This window comes from Elephas maximus, chromosome 4 (assembly GCF_024166365.1).
Source record: "Elephas maximus indicus isolate mEleMax1 chromosome 4, mEleMax1 primary haplotype, whole genome shotgun sequence".
NCBI lineage: Eukaryota > Metazoa > Chordata > Mammalia > Proboscidea > Elephantidae > Elephas > Elephas maximus.
This window is the reverse complement of record NC_064822.1, coordinates 145,623,263-145,643,082: the sequence shown is the minus strand read 5'-3', so window position 1 is coordinate 145,643,082 and position 19,820 is coordinate 145,623,263. Positions and strand designations below refer to the sequence as shown.

General features: G+C 38.1%; 1 protein-coding gene across 2 annotated transcripts in view; it reads right to left on the bottom strand.

The window, feature by feature from the left end:
• Positions 1-19,820, bottom strand: part of TMTC2 (transmembrane O-mannosyltransferase targeting cadherins 2) — a 452,862-nt gene that overhangs the window by 256,991 nt on the left and 176,051 nt on the right. For both annotated transcript variants that reach the window (XM_049883964.1, XM_049883965.1), the window contains exon 2: positions 17,384-17,954. In XM_049883964.1, coding sequence (XP_049739921.1) covers positions 17,384-17,954 — 571 coding nt within the window. The remainder of the gene's footprint in view (positions 1-17,383; positions 17,955-19,820) is intronic.

Genomic DNA, 19,820 nt, shown 5'->3' with positions numbered 1-19,820 from the left:
GGATGCACATGAGTTGCCATGAGTTGGAATCAACTCGGCAGCAACGTGTACTGGTAGTTTTCTGTCACTCTCCCAGACTGTTCCCTAACCAGGCTGAATTAATTTGTCTGACACTTGCGCTACCCTAGCACTTTATATAAATTCTATTAGCGCTCACTACAGAGTAATATCATTATTGTATATATGTCTCGTGCTTCCCAAAGGGCTGGGATAATATATCGTCTATCTTTGTATTTTTAGTACCCATAAAACTATCCATTGCATATGGAAAATATAGATTATTTATATTTAAAGCAATTGTAAGTAAACAGCATTGTTTCCAAGGCCAGTAAATGTGATAAAACAGTTGTTTCATTCAAAATACCATTTGTATCTTCTACTTTAGCTAAAATTGTAGGAACAGTGTAATGGTAAGGCCATGAGCTCTGGAGTCAGACATTTGGAGGAGATCCATCTCCACTATGTACTAATCTATGAATCCCTGGGCAAATTACTTCACTTCCGTAAAACTTAGTTTCCTTATCTGTAAATTAAGTTAGTAACACCTACACTCACAGAGTCAAACAAAATAATATACAAAAGTCACTCCACACGATGCTACCACAGAGTAAGCCTCAATAAATGGTAGCTGTTTTCATTACTACCAGGGGCTCTGTGTATACGGAAATGAAGGCTAATGAATTCAAATGGACTATTTCTCTTCCTCCTTTTTTTGAATAATATGGAAGCCAGCACAGCCGTGGAGAAGATTATACTGCAGAGTGCAAGGGAATCAAAGACTACAAATTATCCTGTCTAAGGACCAGCAGCTTCAGGCTACTGCTTTGACAACTTAAATTCAGCCTTTTTGTCTCTCAGCCAGCCCATTTTTCAATTGGCACCTCTACATTTTCTCCTTTCTTGCCATTTTACCTCTGAATTACATTCATTTTTTGAGTCATCTTTACTTTTTAACTTTAAGAGTTGTCACTCATTCAAATACTCACCCAACAGTGAGAAACCAAAGTCGTACTGTGTGGGTGAAAAAAAGAAAAAACTTTAAACATCTTTACGTCTTTGAGATACCCATGGTGGCATTTGTGAAACTCTACCGCATTCCTAGTTATCAGTAATAGGGCAAATGACTATACACCCAACTAATGTGTCTACTGCTGATGTCTAAAATTCTCCTTGCTCCTGAGTGGGTACAGTGATGCCCTAGAGAGTTAGGAAAGGGTGGAAAAAAAGAGGTGCCCGAGTATTTATACCTCTCCACATAGACCAACCTACGCTCCACGTCATTAGAAGCATCCTGTATTGAGTGGTAACATATTTCAAACAGTAACACCCTGTGAGTAATGGAAATTAACCAAATGAGGAAGAAAAACATACTGTGATTTCAGTCTCTTTGTGTTAAGCTTTTGGCAGCTGCAAAAATAAATATTCCATTTGAATGCAGATTTAAATCAAGCTGGAGCCCTAGGATGACAAAATGCAAATACTTAATTAAGCCCCTAACTGAGGCTAGTTGCAGGGGGAAAAAAAAAAAAAAATCCAGGAAAAAGCAAAGGGGGAACAACAACAAAAGGAAAACCAACAACTCAATTTCAAAAGGAAGTCTGGAATTATTAGCATAGGAAAAGAGAAGCTGGGGTAAAACAAAAAAGGGCAGAATCTTATTAACAAACTTGATTTGAGTACCCAGGGTTCCATTGCTAGCTTCTAATGTTAACTGGCCAACTGAAAATGTCCACAGTAAAAAAAAATAATAATAAAAAATAATTGAATACTGTGATGAAAGCATCAGACCTGGAGAGGGAGGTCTGGCAACAGTATTGGCTCTTGTCTGAACTCTGTGCTTAATTTCTATGAACCTCAAATACCGTTAAAGACTGAAGAACATTCCAAAGAGAAAGCTCTTGACATGACTGGGACTTCCAGCTAAGGTCTGAGCCAAATCCCTTCTTGTCCTAAGTAACTCCATTTTAAATTTCTCAATTAAGCTTCTCCTCGTACAATGCAGCCTGTTGCTTCTCTAAAATTTTTCCACAGTACCTCTGACCTAGATACAAGTAGAATAGAAAAATCCGGTTTTGCCCACGCTCCTATATTTGTAGATGAGTTTGTGGTTAGTAATAAGAAAAAAAAAGTAAATGAGTTTGTGGTTAATAAAAAAAAAAAAAAAACAGCCGACGTTAAATAGGGATTACGGGCGTTAGATACTGTATTAAACACATGATTTTTGGTGGCTGGCCCAGTCTCAGAACATACCCTCTTTGCTCCCCCTAAAAAAATGTTTTCCTAACCTGCATCTGAGTCCTTACAAAGCCCAGTACTTTTCCATAACCTTGTCTAACACCCCCTCTAAGCTCTCTAAATGTCAACCAATCACAAACGTTTTAGCTGTACCATTCTGCTTGTCTTTATAAGACTTTGTAAACGAACAGCTCCCCAAAGCACTTTGTTCAGATTATTCTGACACTGCCATTTTGCAAGGTGTAGTGGTTAAGTCCTACGGCCGCTAACCAAAAGGTCAGCAGTTCAAATCCTCGAGGCGCTCCTTGGAAACTCTACAGGGCAGTTCTACTGTGTCCTATAGGGTTGCTATGAGTCGGAATCGACTTGACGGCATTGGGGTTTGGGTTTTTCATCATAATAAAACTCTTTGTTTTTAAATTTACACAAGCTCATGGTTATTACAATATAATAAGACAGAAAGAGAGAGATGGTTTCTAGTATCTCCTTCCAGCTAAAGAATCTTGTGTTTTTTAATGAAAATTTGATAATGTTTAATAATACTGTATAGAGGGAATCAGATTCTCAATGAAGATCAGCAGATTCCAAACCTAGCTATTTATCAGAGTCACATGGAGAGCTTTTAAAAACTAGATTTTCTTCCCTGTCTCTCCATCAACTCCCCTTCAAAAACAAAATGTAAGCACCAAAAGATTCTCATTCACTAGGTTCCAGTTTGGTGCAGCGATTTCTATCTTAAAGTAAATTCCCACTACAGATTGATATCATCCAAGTTTGGTATATTCAAATGAAATTAATGATGAATTCTAAGTCTTTTTAAACTAAGCACATCATGTTAATTAAACCAGATTTTTATATATTCGATTTTCTGAAATCGAAAACAATTTTATCTGTAGACCAGTCTCAGCCAGACAGAGTTGCTAAGATTTAGGTTTCTGTAAAAATACTTGGTCTGATTGTAAGGTACCCAAAATATTTTATGAAATTATTGGCACCCAGAAAATAGCATTACTTTAAAGACTAAGCTTGTTGCTTTCAGCTCTCTCCCTAGGACAAGGGGAAATAAACTAAACTGCTGAACAACATCATCAACAAAACCAGCCTCAATGTTTCCCTGAAGAAGTTTGTTATAACAGAGATTCCAGAATCAGCTACAACAATATTGCCTGCCAGGTTAGGGAAGAAAAGGAGGAGGAAAGAGATTAACATTCACCTTGAGGTGGTAACAGTGCTTCCTTTTCTCGGAAGAATGAGAATTGAAAGCTGCTGGCTATCGCAGCCACAGAACTAATCTTCCTTTCTATAAACATGGCTACAAGGAAATATATAGGGAACAGGGTGGTAAGGGGCAGAGAAAAGGAAAGCCATTCTTCCCTTCACTTTCAGATATATAAGCAACAGCACCCTCCTGAGCCCAAACAGGAAAAATCAGGCTATAAAATTTGGAGATAATAATAGGAAGATACTAGGTACAGAGGGAAATTAAGGACTGACTTAATCAAACGGAAGTTAAATTATCAAATGATGCTTTTCCGAAGAATTACTCTTGACAAAGGCATTTTCCTCAACTTTCTTTAAATTATAAGCATTGGTGAACAGGACAGCAAGCACTCCATTTTTTAGTTGATTGACATTTCACCGTGTATTCCATCAACTAGGGTATGTGGTTCTACAAAAGCCACAGCCATGCTGAGTGCTCAGTAAAATGACAAGAAAAAGTTCCCTACTATTATTATGCTACAAAACAGTAAAACGCTGACGACAACAATGATACCTACTATAAACCCAATGCCACCTACTAAAATGAGCCTGAAAAGTATACATTTCCTCATACCTAACAACAACCCTGCAAAGTAAAGGTTATATTCTTAATTTTATAGGTCATGGAACTTCTATTCCAAGAAGTTCAGTAATTTACCCAGGGTCACACAGAAAACGACCAGGTTTCAGTTTAAATCCTATTCTGCAAACTCTAGTCTCATGGCCTTTCCTCAATACCCTTACTGAAACATTGAATGAAAATATTTACTCAAATACAAAGTAAACAGCAATTATTTTTATATTACTAAATATACCTAATTTTTTATCATAACATGTCATCAAATCTTCTAGGGGAAAAAAAACTACACTCAATGGAAGAAAATTTGCCTGAAACTTCTGATTAGAAAATATAAAAATTCTATGCATGCAAAAGCCAGACAATGAATAAGCAAGACCGAAAAAGAATTCATGCCTTTGAATCATGGTGTTGGAGATGAATATTGACTATATCATCAAATGCCAGAAGAATAAACAAGTCTGCCGTAGAGGCAGTACAGCCAGAATGCTCATTAGGAGCAAGGATGACGAGACTACGTCTCATGTACTAACAACAACATAATCTGACTAGACTTTAAACAACTGTATTCATGCATTTGGTTTTCACAAAACATACAACACAGGCAAACAGACATTTAAGCCCTATTATAGGAGGAAGAGACTTACCATCTATACTGTTGTTGTAAGCTGCCATCGAGCCATTACCAACTCAAAGCGACCCTGAGTACCACAGAATGAAACATTGCCCAGTCCTGCATCATCCTCAAAATCTTTGCTATGTTTCAGCCCATTGTTGCACCCACTATGCCAATCCATCTCATTGAGGTTCCTACACTTTTTCCTGACACTCTACCAAGTATGATGTCCTTCTCCAGGGACTGGTCCCCCCTAATAACATACAGAAAGTATATGAGAAGTCTCACCATCCTCACTACTAAGGAGCATCTGGCTGTACTTCTTCCAAGACAGATTTGTTCGTTCTTCTGGCAGTCCACAGTATAGTCAATGTTCTTGGCCAACACCATAACACAAATGCATCAATTCTTTTTCAGTCTTCTTCATTCATCGTCCAGATTTTGCATGCATATGAGGTAACAGAAAACATCCATGGCTTGGGTCAGGTGCAACTTAGTCCTCAAAGTGACATCTTTACTTTCTAACATTTTCAAGAGGTCTTTACAGCAGATATGTCCAATGAAATCATTTGATTTCTTGAATGCTGTTTCCATGGGTATTGACTGTGGGTCCAGTTAAAATGAAATACTTGACAATTTCACTCTTTTCTCCATTTATCCTGATGTTGCTATTTGGTCCAGTTGTGAGGATTTTTGCTTTCTTTATGTTTGGGTGTCGTTTACACTAAACGCTGTAGGCTGATTTTCATCACTAAGTGCTTCAAGTCCTCTTCAATCTCAGAAAGCAAGGTAGTGTCATCTGCTAGCGAAGGTTGTTAATAAGTCTTCCCCCAACCCTGATGCTGCATTCTTCTTTATATAGTCCAGCTTCTAGGATTATATGCTCAACATTAAGATTGCGTAAGTATGCTGAAAGGACACACCCTGACACACACCTTTCCTGATTTGAAACCACACAGCATCCCCTTGTTCTGTTCATATGACTGTTCCTTGCTCTATGTATAGTTTCCACATGAACACAATTAAGTGTTCTGGAATTTCCATTCTTCACAATGTTATCCATAATTTGTTATGATCCACACAGTCGAATGCCTTTGCGTAGTCAATTAAACACAGGTAAATATCTGCCTGGTATTTTCTGCTTTCAGCTAATATCCATCTGACATCAGCAATGAAATTTCTTGTTTCATGTCCTCTTCTGAATCCAGCTTGAAATTTTTGGCAGTTCCCTATCAATGTACTGCTGCAACCATTTTGAATCATTCTGCAAAATTTTACTTGTGTGTGATATTAACGGCATTGTTACATTATTTCTGCATTCCACTGGATTACCTTTCTTTGGAATGAGAACGAGTATGGATCTCTTACAATCTGTTGAACAGGTAGCTGTCTTCCAAATTTCTTGGCACAGATGAGTCTGTGCTTCCAGGGTTGCATCTGTTTGTTGAAGACATCTCAGTTGGTATTCTTGAAGGCTTGTTTTTTGCCAATGCCTTCAGTGCAGCTTGAAAAGCTCCTTTCAATACCATGAGATCTTGATCGCATGCTACCTCCTGAAATGGCTGAACTTCGACCAATTCTTTTTGTTACAGTAACTGTGTATTCTTTCCATTTTCTTTTGTTACTTCCTGTGTCATTCAATATTTTGCCCATTGAATCCTTCAATATTGGGGCTTCAGGCTTGAATTTTTTCTTCAGTTCTTTCAGCTTGAGAAATGCCAAGGGCATTCTTCCTTCTAGTTTTTCTAACTCCAGCTTTTTGCACATGTCATTGTAATACTTTCTTTTCTCAAGGTGTCCTTTGAAATCTTCTGTTCAGCTCTTTTACTTCATCATTTCTCCCATTTGTTTTAGCACGCTACTTTCAAAAGCAAGTTTCAGAGTCTCTCCTGACATTTATTTTGGTCTTTTCTTTCATTCCTGTCTTCTTAAGGACCTTTTACTTTCTTCACGTATGATGTCCTTGATGTCATCCCACAATTTGTCCGGTCTTTGGTCATTAGTATTCAATGTGTCAATTCTATTCTTGAGATGGTCTTGAAATTCAGGTGAGATATATTCAAAGACGTATTTTGCTCTCATGGACTTGTTCTAATTTTCTTCAGCTTCAATTTGAACTTGGATATGAGCAACTGAGGATCTCTTCTGCAGTTGGTCCCAGCCTTGTTCTGACTGATGATACTGATCATCTCCATCATCTTTTTCCACAGGTATAGTCGATTTGATTCCTGTGGATTCCATCCGGTGAGGTCCACGTATATAGTTGTCATTTATGTTGGTGAAAAAAGGCATTTCTAATGAATAGGTTGTGAGTCTTGCAAAATTCTATCATCCAACCTATGGAATCATTTCTATTACCAAGGCCTTATTTTCTAACTGCTGATCCTTCTTCGTTTCCAACTTTTCGCATTCTAATGCCAGTAATTATCAATGCATATTGATTGCATGTTTGATCAATTTTAGACTGCAAAAGTTGGAAAAAATCATCAATTTCTTTATCTTTGGCATTAGTGGTTGGTGCACAAATTTGAATACCAGTAATATTAACAACTGGTCTTCCTAGAATGCGTATGGATATTATCCTATCACTGACAGGGCTGTACTTCAGGATAGATATTGAAACTTTCTTTTTGACAATGAATGCAACCAAGTTCCTCTTCAATTTTTCATCTCTGGCATAGTAGGCCATACAATTATCTGATTCAAAATGGCCAATATCAGTCCATTTCAGCTCATTAAAGCCTAGGAGATTGATCTTCAAGCATTCCATTTCATCACTGTTGACAACTTCCAATTTTCCTAGATCACTCTTTGTACATTCCACGTTCCAATTATTAATGGACATTTGCAGCTCTTCTCATTTTGAGTCGCACCACATCAGCAAATGAAGGCACCAAAAGCTTGACCACATTCACGTCATTAAGGTCGACTCTAAGGAGGCAACTCTTCCCCAGTGCTATTTTAAGTTTCCTCCAAACTGAGGGGCTCATCTTCCAGCACTATATCAAACAATGTTCTACTGCTATTTATAATGTTTTCAAAGGCCATTTTCAGAAGTAGATCACCAGGTCTTTCTTCCCAGTCTTAGTGTGGTAGCTCTGCTGTAAGCCCTGAGGCATTTACAATACTGGTAGCATAGCTTCCAGCATTACAGCAACATCCAAGCCACCACAGTACAACAAATCCACAGACAAGTGGTGGACTCTCAAAAAAAAGGAACAAAAGCCCTTAGTATTTTAATGTTTGAGTTGTTATACCTGTTAGCAATACCATCCCAGCCTTTTGAGAGCATTATAGACAGTATATATTTATATGTATGTTTATACTGTCTATATTAATACTCTCAAAAGGCTGGGATGATACTGTTAACAGGTATAACTCACATTAAAATACTAACGGCTTTTTCCCTTTTTTTAAAAATTTTTAAACACTCAAAATTTACTTATTTTTAAATACGAACGCTTGATTTTGCATATAATCATAGCCTCTGTATTAAAATGAAATTGGTATGTAGCTTATGTTTAGCAATATCTTCGTGGAAATTTTGGATATATTTTCCATTTCTCCACTTTCTAAAAACTTAGTCATTTATTTATTTTTTAGATGTCCTTCATTTTGCTTCTGTTGTTCCTTCCATTTTCTTTGAGACATAATCATAAGCACAATGACAACCACACACCAAAACATGGGCTTCGTAGATTCTCATAACAGATCAAAGAGAAGTATTACGGTCTTTGCATTTTATTTGATTCCCTGAAATTAAATGAATAAACATGTGGAAAAAGAAAAGAAAGTGTCCTTTGGAACGGAAACACTGACTTCACTAATCATGGCCATAATTACTGAAGAAACACGTATTAAAAATTCTGAATTCATGCTATTTCACTTGATGCAAAAGTTATAATCAAACCAACAGAGCATACAGGAGCCATCTGGGTACCACAGAATTATAAAGACAAACTAGGAGAGCAAGGGCACATCGACCTTCCTGGCACCAAATCATAACAGACTTCTGCATTAGAGGGTACTGCACTTCCCTTTTGATTTCTTATTATCCTTGTTAAAGAAAGGAATCCTGTGATCAATAGGTATGAAACCTGAATGTTTAAAAAGAAAAAAAAAACTTGCAACACCACACAACCTTACAGGAGTGTCACATTTCATATTTAATTTAACTATCTATGAATTTGAATTAATATTCAGCTTTATCCACCCCCCCGCCATCCCAGCCTTTTCAGGAATCTATATCTTACTCATGGGATGTGGTTTTCAATAGTTAAAAATGTCACTGGAAAAATCAACACTGAATTAGCATTTCCACCGTTCCAGGCATTTAAGATAGGAATCCGACTTCTAGGCAATGACAATGGAGTTCAAGCTTGTGCAAGCCACATCGTTTTCTCTGAAATTGACAGGACAGAGTTGAGTATGAGTAACTTGATCGTCATGAGATCCCCGTCAGTCAATTTGATTCCTCCGAGGCAGCAGGTTATCGGAAATTGAGCCTAGTGACGTAATATGCATTCCAGACATGGTGTTATGAGAACAGCACAGACGATTTCAATGAGACTCATTATTTATTCATCATGAGGTCCAATTTGCGTGTCACTTCCACTGACGGTTGAGTTAACTGGTTGAAATTCTGTGCTGATAGAGTATTTTATTCTGCAACATTAAAAGGACCCTTTTTAAAAATTTTTTCCAGTCTTCCTGTACGAAAGAGTACAAAACAAAGAGGGATTTTGTACTTGTGGCCATTCACAGTAATATCTGAACATTGTTCAGCAATGCTAGAAGAAAAGGCACAGAGAAAGCCCTTAAGGACTCCCTGTTTTTCTCATTAGGAGTTTATCATAATATGCCACATATTATTGACTAAAAAGTAAAATGATACTGAAAGAAAAAAAAAAATCCATTGCCATCGAGTCAATTCCAACTCATAGCGACCCTATAGGACAGAGGTGAACTACCCCATAGGGTTTTCAGGGAGCAGCTGGTAGATTCCAACTGCCAACCTTTTGATTAGCAGCCAAAAAATTAATCACTGCACCACCTGGACTCCAAAATGATACTAGTCTTCGGAAAATAACTGTTTGTTTTTTTTTTTTTTAATTGTTTAAGAATTTGATATACATTGACATGAGACCCACCTAATCAATGGAATATAAACATTCGCTCCTGAGTCTGATTCTTAGGTTTGGGGGAGGAAGGAGAGATATTCCTCCCAGGCTGAAAGATGAAGCTGGTCTGCACATTCCTAAGCTCCTCTCTTGGACCAGTGGAAGTATAAGCACATTTAAACCACGCATTGTCTCCCAGCATTGCTGGGGCCACAATATACCTTAAAAGTCCCTTACACCATTATACACATCAGTCTTAGCCTACCTTTCTGTCTCATTTCCCTCTATAAACTTCACGCACTCTACATATCTACCAAGAAAACTGCTCAATGGTTCCTGGTCACTTCCTATGGGTTTCCATCTATGCACTAATCATGCTATACTCTCCACTCTTCCTCACCGGTCCAGTTATAAATCCCTAAATTCTAACTATCCTTCTGAGCCCTCCTCAAAAAGTCTATGAATCCAGAAGACCTTCCCTGATCCCCTTCTCGCCTCTCAGCTCCCCAAGTTCTCCCAGTGCCTTCCTTACAGCCCTTCCGACTTTGCAGGTGGAATTTCACTTCTTTATTTTTTTATTCTCAATTTCATACTCCACTTTAGTCTAGAAAGCCCTGAAGGGCAAAATCTTGTTGACTAATCTTTGAATCTTCACCTCAAATACACAATGTCTTCCACAAAGATGACAATTTTTTAAAGTGATGATTTATAAATGATTCATTTTTTAAATAAGTATTTAAAATGCGGGGTTCAAACAAAGCGCTACAGAAGCTTTCAACTGTGGTCGGAAGGCTTTATGAAGTGATTCCATAATGATTTCGGAGGAGAAGTTTTTGTTAAATTAGATAGCATGACTATATCTAAAGAATTTTTGAAATGGTTTACAAAAGTAATGCATTTTATACAGGACATTTCAAAAGAACAAGTCCACTCCAAATTTAAATTACTCAACTTGAAGTTATAATGCAAACAGAATACACAATCATCTTAAATCAGCTGAGCAAAGGTGCCAACTTGCAGGAATAAAATTCCTTATTAATCTTTGAATTTTTAAATATTTGTGAACCTCAACTTTATCTGTGGTATTATCTGGTAGCAGTATTGGCAGCTGTTCAAAGTTTGATAGTACTACAGGTCATGAATATTAAATGCTACAACAAGTTTACTGGGAGCAAATCCAAATTCATTTGTAAGTGCATGACAAACAGCCCTCCAGTTTCAATAAGGCTAGGAAATACTATGATCAGCATTGGGGTAGCTTGCTATATCTGTAATCTCACAAAGTCAAGTACAAGGCAAATACAGGGAAAAAAAATCATAAGAAATTGAGAATACTACATGAAGTAGAGAGGCACAGGTGCGGACTCAAGAAAATCGGAAACAGCAAATATATTATATTTCATTCAGAGAACAGGTATGAGGGTCACATCTTGAGCAAAACCATGACCCAGTCTAGACAGACAAGGGACAAAGGCATAAATGATAACAGATTCTGCCAATGCCATCCCCAGCAGCTCCTCAAATAAAAAGGCACGTGTGGATTCATTGTCCAAGTACCTGCAGGCCATGTGTCATGCTCTTCTATACACAGGGAGTCACACAAAATAGTGACATGTACAGAAGCACCGTGTTCAATATCCAGTGTTCATATCCTGAAGAACCAAAAACCTCCAACAAAACAAAAACTCCCAAACTCGGAAAGTATTCCCAAGATAAAACCTCTAAATGGTTTGGAAGTATGTGGTTGGTTGTTTATTAGTTTTGGTCTAATCACTACATCTTATTATAAAATTAAGCGTAACATAATAGCCAAGATAAAGGTAAATGTCATTCATCACAAATAAAGTTGATGTTCACAAGTATTTTAAAATATTCAAAACCTCACCATTCATCTCTTGCTTAGCATTCAAACGTTAAAAAAAAAAAAAAAATTATTTCTAGAAAGACATGACCAGTCTTTCCAAAGTGGTAATGCCTCCCATTTTTCCTCTAACATAGTCTATTTATCTTGTGTATCTCAAATAGAGCCACACAATTTAAATTTAAGAACATGAAGCGATCTAGATAATACACATCTTAGAAGCAACTACAAGCAAAACAAAGGTAGTCACTTTAGAGGAATTTTTAACAGATCAAGTGAAAGGGCTTCATTTTTCCAAATTATCTTGGAATAACATTATCTTGGAAGCCTGTGAGAGCCCGAACTCGATGGGACTGCCTTGTTTTTCCAAGTCTTACAAGCTTTCCACCTTTGACAGGGTGCAGTCTTAACCACTTTTCTATCGCTTGTTTTAGTAGAAAATATTTGAGTTTTCCTCCTCTGACAGGTTTCCACCTTATACAGGTTCTGGCTTTCTCAGTTTTTACTATATTAGAATTACTACCTTGACTTTCAGATTTTCTCCTCTTTTTTTCCCACCTGTAACTGAGTAAGTGATTACGAAGCTAATAAAGAAAAAAAGATGTTTCCACATTAAAACAGTTAACAGACGTTAAATAAACACAGAAAATGGCCACTAGGCAAGCAATGACTAATGTTGGATAAGTAAGAAAAACGTTGCCTTTACTGATTTTATTACCCATGTACCTCCTGGAGTCATGGGAGGCTTGTAAAAAGTTTTGTGGGCAGATAAAAGTCTCGTATTTATTTGCAAGGCTAGTTTAAGAGCATTTCAAGAGGAATAGTATTTTTTTTTCCTCTTATTTTTGACCACGTAAAATTAAGTGAAAGTAATCTAAGGAATGCTAACATGATCATTTGCTGAGAGGTTAACAAAATTTACTTTTCAACATTTTTTGACATATATGTCTTCCAATCCCACCTTCCAGACCCAACCCAGAAATGAAATTCTTATTGAATAGAGTGCAGAATTTCACTTCAACATCTGAGGCACATACTTTAAAAACGTAACTCTTAAACAAGTGTGAATTCAATAATTTACTGAGTACCTACTGTGTGCCAAACACTGCCTGAGATGCCAGTTACAATGCAGGAAACACACTAAACTGAATCTTGAGGCTAAGAACTAAGAATATTTTAAACACTGATTTTTTTTGTTTGTATTTATTTCTGAATACTTTTAGTTTTTTTTCAGACTAATCTAACTATTGACAAAATTACAGTTTGTCAGTATTCAACCCTATTATTTCTTAGTTCCTATTACTTCTCTCAACAAGCATTTATTAAATTAGGTAAATGTGTGAACACTTTTAGCATAATCAGACAGTGCCTGGCAAGTGTAAACACTGTGTTTATTGAATAGTGAATAGACTATCTACTATATGCTAGGTATTTATCCATTCTCACACACTTAACCAAAGAAAAAAATATAAATTTCATATAAAAAAACCAAAACCAAACCCGTTGCTGTCGAGTCAATTCTGACTCATAGCGACCCTATAGGACAGAGGAGAACTGCCCCATAGAGTTTCCAAGGAGCGCCTGGCGAATTTGAACTGCTGACCTTTACATTAGCAGCTGTAGCACTTAACCGCTACGCCACCAGGGTTTCCAAAAACCCAGTGCCGTCGAGTCAATTCCGACTCATAGCAACCCTATAGGACACAGTAGAACTGCCCCACAGAATTTCCAAGGAGTTCCTGACAGATTCGAACTGCCGACCCTTTGGTTAGCAGCCATAGCACTTAAGCACTATGCCACCAGGGTGTCCTTAAATTTCATATAGTCTTTGAAAAATCACAAGGTTTGTATATATAATCTGGACTTGTGCATATTTGCATAAGCTTTATGACAGGAGTCAAACACTGGCAGCCTAGAATTCTGGCCAAATTCAGTCACCTCAAGAATTCTGTCTGGTTCAACAGTTCGTTTACTTATTTTTAAATTCATAACCAATATTTAAAAACCTAACAGAAAAAATTCAGATTTTTGTGTTCTCAGAAAAAACCTTAAACTCTACCAAACTAAATTCTGCATTTTCTTATTGCAATAATGAAGTGGGGACAAGTGACAGTGCCCGCCCGCCCCCCGACCTCCTTTGTGTAGAACATGTCCTCTCTAATTCACCACAGTCTCCTCTGCCTGGCTCTGGTAGACATTTGAGTTTGGCGGCCAGGATCTGACTTTGATAAGAGCTACAGAACCAAAACCACTAACGTTGTAAAGAGGGATGCTGAGAGTCATTACTATGGTAAAAACATTATTGACAAAACTATAAAAGTAGAGAGCAATACCCCTCTAGTCCTAATAATTTCCAGCCTTAAGAGGGCCACCTTTTTTAGGTTTTGATATTTGGCTGGTTCTCTAATTTGCATAATAGAGTAGGAAAGTTTATTTTGTCTGGCAAACCACGATAACTATGATGCAGAGTTAATTGGTAAGATATTTAAGATGATTATTCTTTTAAGGTTAAAAAGAACTTTCCAAAGTCTTTTAATCCACCTCCTTCAGAAAGAATCTCCTTTAACTCACGCAGGAATAGAAATCTATATATTTTAAAGACAGAATATGAAATTTTCTATGACTTCCATACGTCATCTATGCCAGTGTTTACAAACTTCACAGTCATGAAATTCTAAATTAAAGTTTGTTTAAATCTGTATGCTTCAGCTCTAGTCAATCCTTTTTTTTTTTTTTTCCCAGTTGCCTTTGAGTGATTTCCAACTCATGACGACCCCGTGCCTTTCAGAGTAGAACTGCCCTGTACAGGGTTTTCATGGCTGTAATCTTTAAAAAGCAGATTTCCAGGTCTTTCTTCCAAGATGCCTCTAGGTGAGTTCGAACTGCCAACCCTTCAGTTAGTAGCCTACCATTTAACCATTTGCTCCACCCAGGGACTCCTTAGTCAATACTGTTGTTGTTAGGTGCCGTCGACTCGGTTCCAATTCATAGTGACCCTACATACAACAGAACGAAACACTGCTTGGTCCTGCACCATCCTCACAATCGTTGCTATATTTGAGCCCATCATTGCAGCCACTGTGTTAATCCATTTCATTGAGGGTCTAATCATTCCTTATTTCATAAGCTTTCAAAACATCATAAGTTTAAAGACTAACAGAAACTATTTTTGGCCTTCTCTTTCTTAAGATAAAGTATTAAATTGCTTTTGATATTCTTCTTTCCCTTCAACTAACATATACTGGACCCCTCAGTTCACACTGAACACCCCACAGTTTCATATAATCTTCACAACAACTCTAGGAGAAAATAATAGCTGTCTCCATATCCAGATGCAGAAAGAGATCATTGAATTAGCCCAAGGTTACTCAGCCAGTGTGAGTTAAGGTTCAGTTTCACATTATTTTTCTTTCTACTGTACAGTCATCTGACATTACATGTTTGTTCATCTTCACACCTTCAGAGCGCAGCAAAAAGATCACTAGACAGATAAGAAATAAGTGTTCTAGTCCTAGTGATTCTACCATTTTCTGTGGGATCTTCATCTGTCTGGTTCTCTATACCTCAACTGGAGATAAGGAGACTGGTAGAAATGATCCCTGTAATCTCCTAAAAGTTTATAAACTCTGTTAGTTCAGTGTCCTCATTAAGCTCATGTGCCCCAAAACGGAGATTGAGAGAAAGAGCTAAATTGAAATAGCTATCTGATATAGGGTCTTGCAGTCCCCATGCCACTCGTGCTGCTGCCTGGCCCTGCAAGGGGTGGTTTCCAGAGATCCTGGGCAATTTTCATGTGGGAACTTCTCATGACACTGAAACCTCAACAGTATTAAGTCCTTGCCCTAGCATGAGGGACTTCACGCTCTCTACTCTCAGGCGTTCCTTCACTACAGACATTTCTCATTTTCTTAAGCAGCAGTGACAAGATGAAAGTTTCCCGATAAAATTCAGGATACTCAGCTAAATTTTAATTTCTAATAAACAACATAATATTCAATAATAGGTATGTTCCAAACATTGTGTGGGGCCTTCTTATGGTAAGGAGTTCTGTCAACACCTCTGCCCTTGAAAATGTACTTAGAGAAGCAAAGATTTCTCAAAAGACAACTTCAAAATGCCCTAAAAGCAAGTCCTGAATTGACATATCAAAACAATTCCCTAACTCATGAGAGGGTAAAATGGAAATTCCGTATAACCAACCAAAATGTTTCACAGGCTATCACTGTGAAATCCTGCAACCGCCGTTGTCTATAATAGAGCCTGCATCCTCAAATAGAACACAACCTCTATAAGGAGAAATCCTCTATTTGTATTTCCAGTAAAAACAAGAAAGCTTGTTATTGTTGCTGACATCATTTTAAAAGCAAATAAAAACATTTTCTCCAAATCTTCTTGAAGAATAATTAAAATTAAATTTAAATAAGAGCTTGACTTTCAAGCCATATATTGTTTTCAAGTGTCAAATTCCAAACACAGTTTTCTTTTAAAGTTTCAGCATTTGATTGAAGTCACAAAAGAACTTCATTAAGCACTTGATTCTGGAATTCTAAGTGAAAAGGTAAAGCTTCCCCCAGAGCAGAAGCACAGCAGTGATTACTCTGCTTACTAGGTGGAAAATTAGCATTTTGTAAAATATATGTGTTTCAGCTCCTATCTCCCTCAATTATTTTTTTCCTTATTTTAATTCTTTCCCCATTCAATATTAAATGAAATTGTGGGGGAAAAAAAAATAGTCACAACCTGGAAAACTTGCCAGCTTTCTCAGGGCAAGTATCCAGAACCATAATTCCTCTCTTAAGTATCCAAAAGGATGGCAAGAGCTTGCCTAAAACATGGCTGAAGTTTGCAAACCAAGCCAAGTGTCAGTCTCTATATTGAAAAAGGCAAGGCAAGGGTGAGTATACTCCTAATGAGGCAGGATGAGGAGATGGGAAGGCAGACAGTTCTCTCAAGATGCCCTTGTCCTCCCACTGACTGCCTCCCCTTAACACTGCAGCTGAAAACGGTTCAGTTCTCTTTCAGAGTATGGGGATGCCACAATGCCGCTGTGACTTTCAAAGAACACTACATTTGAAACCACTAAAGGGAATACTGAAGAACAAATATTAAGCCCTGAGGCAAAGGTCTAAATTGGCCTCAAGGCAAAGCTTATAATAATCACTTTCTGTTCTGACTCATCTATTCTTATACACTACAACAAGGAAAAGGTGAATATGACTCACTGTTTAAGAATGTGAGCTCCCAGTATAGTGCACAGAAGAGTTGTTTTCCAAAGTCAACTCAGGAAAAGTAATCTTAACAAATGGCAGAGGATTTCCCCTCTGCAGAGTTTAGCATCTAGCTCCACTATCAGCTGTAATATTTTTAAAAATACACATTATGGTCAAATTATTGGCTTATAGAGAATTTGGGGAGAAATAAAGAATAGTCACAAGATACACATTCTTTATGGGGAAAAATTATTCTTCTACTCCCTTGGAAATCATGAAAATAAGTTAATAAACCAGAGAAATAACACAATCAGTGACTGAAACTCAGCTTAGCAGAGAAAGGTCAAAAAGGACATTTCCATTTACAGGAGATCAAAAAGTAACTTATTTTAAATTCTATTTGAAGAGGAATAAAAGTTTTAAAACAACTTTTTAAATAGTGGCGAAGGACCTAGCAAGTAGATTACTCAGTAATCCAGTGCTCAAGAACTAACAATTACTTACTTTGTAAATGGTAGGTAAGATCTGTTTCATTTTCAGCCTGTGAAAAACAAAGACATCGTAAACTGCCGAAACTGCGAGAACAGTCACTCCTTGTTCTTTCCACAACATACTGCATCCTGCGCACAGTCCCGTCCCTAGGAACCAGCCCCAAGTCCTGGCTGAGTAGCCTCTTGTAGCACAGTGTTTAATGTAGCAGAGCAAGGAGAGGAGAAAGAAGAGACTGGCTCCGACATCAGCCCTTCCCACGATTCCAGCCACCGCCTCCGTGTGAATGGGGTGAGAGGCGAACATCAAGCCAGCCATGAAAGTCCAGTATCCATCACCAAGGAGTATCTTGGAGAAGCTCGTGAACAGACCAGTGACTGCTGCGTGCAACAGGACATTGACAAGATGGTAGCTCCAGGGATTCAGTCCTCCAATGGCATGGTTCAGGCGAAAAGAGAGAGTGCAAAGTGGCCGGTAGGACTTATGACTGCCACTGTGGGTTAGAAGAGTCCCCCAAAAATCGTTGTAGAAAATATGTGTCCATGGAGTTTCTGGGAGAAGGTCCTGATTAGTCTTGATAGCACGGCTACAAAACAAAATGTTGAAAAAAAAATCAAATGTAAAATACAAAAAAAAAAGAAAAAATATGACATTGCTTAGATATTGCCTTCTTCAGAAGCTTTGTTATATGGATTTATGTTGGAATACCAGGTATACAAAACCAAAAAAAACACTTGCTGTCGAGTCGCTTCTGACTCGTAGCAACCCTACAGGATAGAGCAGAACCGCCTATATGGCTCCCAAGGAGCGGCTGGTGGATTCAAACTGTCAACCTTTGCTTAGCAGCTGATTTCTTAACACTGCACCACTAGGGCTCCAAAGGTATGCAAGATTTATGCAAATTAGAACAGAAGGTTTTTCATACAGGTTGAATTAAAAGATCCCTTTGTCCTCCCAAGAGCCCCTCGTTAATGCTTATAAACACAATTATGGCTCTATTTCTATCCATTAAAAGTTTTCTGCCTTGTTGCCGTGCAAAATACCTTTTAAGAATAAATGCAGAATTCCTATCAGAGGTTTAAGCCTTAACACAGCAGTTACCACGTCAAGTACTTAAGCATCATGTCAAGTACTTGATAAAAATGCAGATTCCAGGTCTGAGATTAATGTGAGGCCTGAGAATCTGCATTTCTAAGATCCACAGATCCAGGCGATGCTGGTGCCAGGGATATACTTACAGCGTAAGGACTATCCCCTAGCAAAAATAAATTTTAGACAGGATATCAGTACTTCTCAAACACACAAATACCTAAGGGTCTTGCAAAAATGCAGGTTCTGATTCAGTACATCGGGAGAGGTTGTACATTTCTAATAAGTTTTCAGGTGACGCAGATGTTCCTTGAACTATACTTTGAGTAGCCAGAACCTAGAGAGCGGGACTGTTGTTAGCTACCACTGAGTTGGCCCCCCACCCATGGCAACGCCATGCACAACAGAATGAAACACTGCCTGGTTGGTCCTACATCATTCCCATGACTGCTTGTAGATGAAACCAATGTGATTCATGGGTTTTCACTGGCTAGTTTTTGGAAGTAGCTCACTAGGCCTTTCTTCCCAGTCCCCCTTAATCTGGAAACCGCTGAAACCTGTTCAGCATTATAGCAACACATAAGCCTCACTAACAGAAGGGTGGTGACTATGCGCGAGGTGTACTGGCCAGGAATCAAAGCTGGGTCTCCTCTTTAAAACGCATAAGAATTCTACCACTGAACCACCAGTGAGCGATAATCCAGGAAGAATGGTTCTCCACCTACTTATGAAAACCAGTGACTTTTCTGTATGTTCAGTAAAGAGGCAGAACATCTATTAAAATCATGTCATGCAAAATGCTCAATGTGGCAGGGATAATTAGTTGTTCCCCAATATATATTCTCCCCTTTTTCCATACTAACACAACTCCAATTTCTAGCTGGATACATGGCATCTGGAGGAAAATTCCACTATCTTGCTTTGCTGCTGAATACAGCCATGTGATTAATTTCTGGTCAGCGGTACATAAGCAGAGTACCATATACTACTTCCACGAGGTGTCCTTAAAAAGAAAAAAGTCTTTGCCTTTGTCCCCTCCAGCTGTCTGTCCCTCCTGCTGGGCAGAACACAGATGTAACACAGTTCAAGTTCCAGGAGCCATCTTGGCCCATATAGTGTCCTTAGAAATAGAAACCAAGCAGTGCAGGGCAGAGCAGTAAGTAAGAAAGAAAGAATTTGAGTCCCTGTCACCCTACCAGCCCTAAGGATTGCTGTTAGTTGCCCTCAAGTAGACTCTGACTCATGGCTACCTCTCTTGGGTATGAGAAATAAATCGCTATTTGTTTCAACTGGTATTTTGGGTGTTTGCTAGTAGCAGCTGACCCTAGTCATAAGAGAAGTCCTCTGTTAACAGAAGACCTAC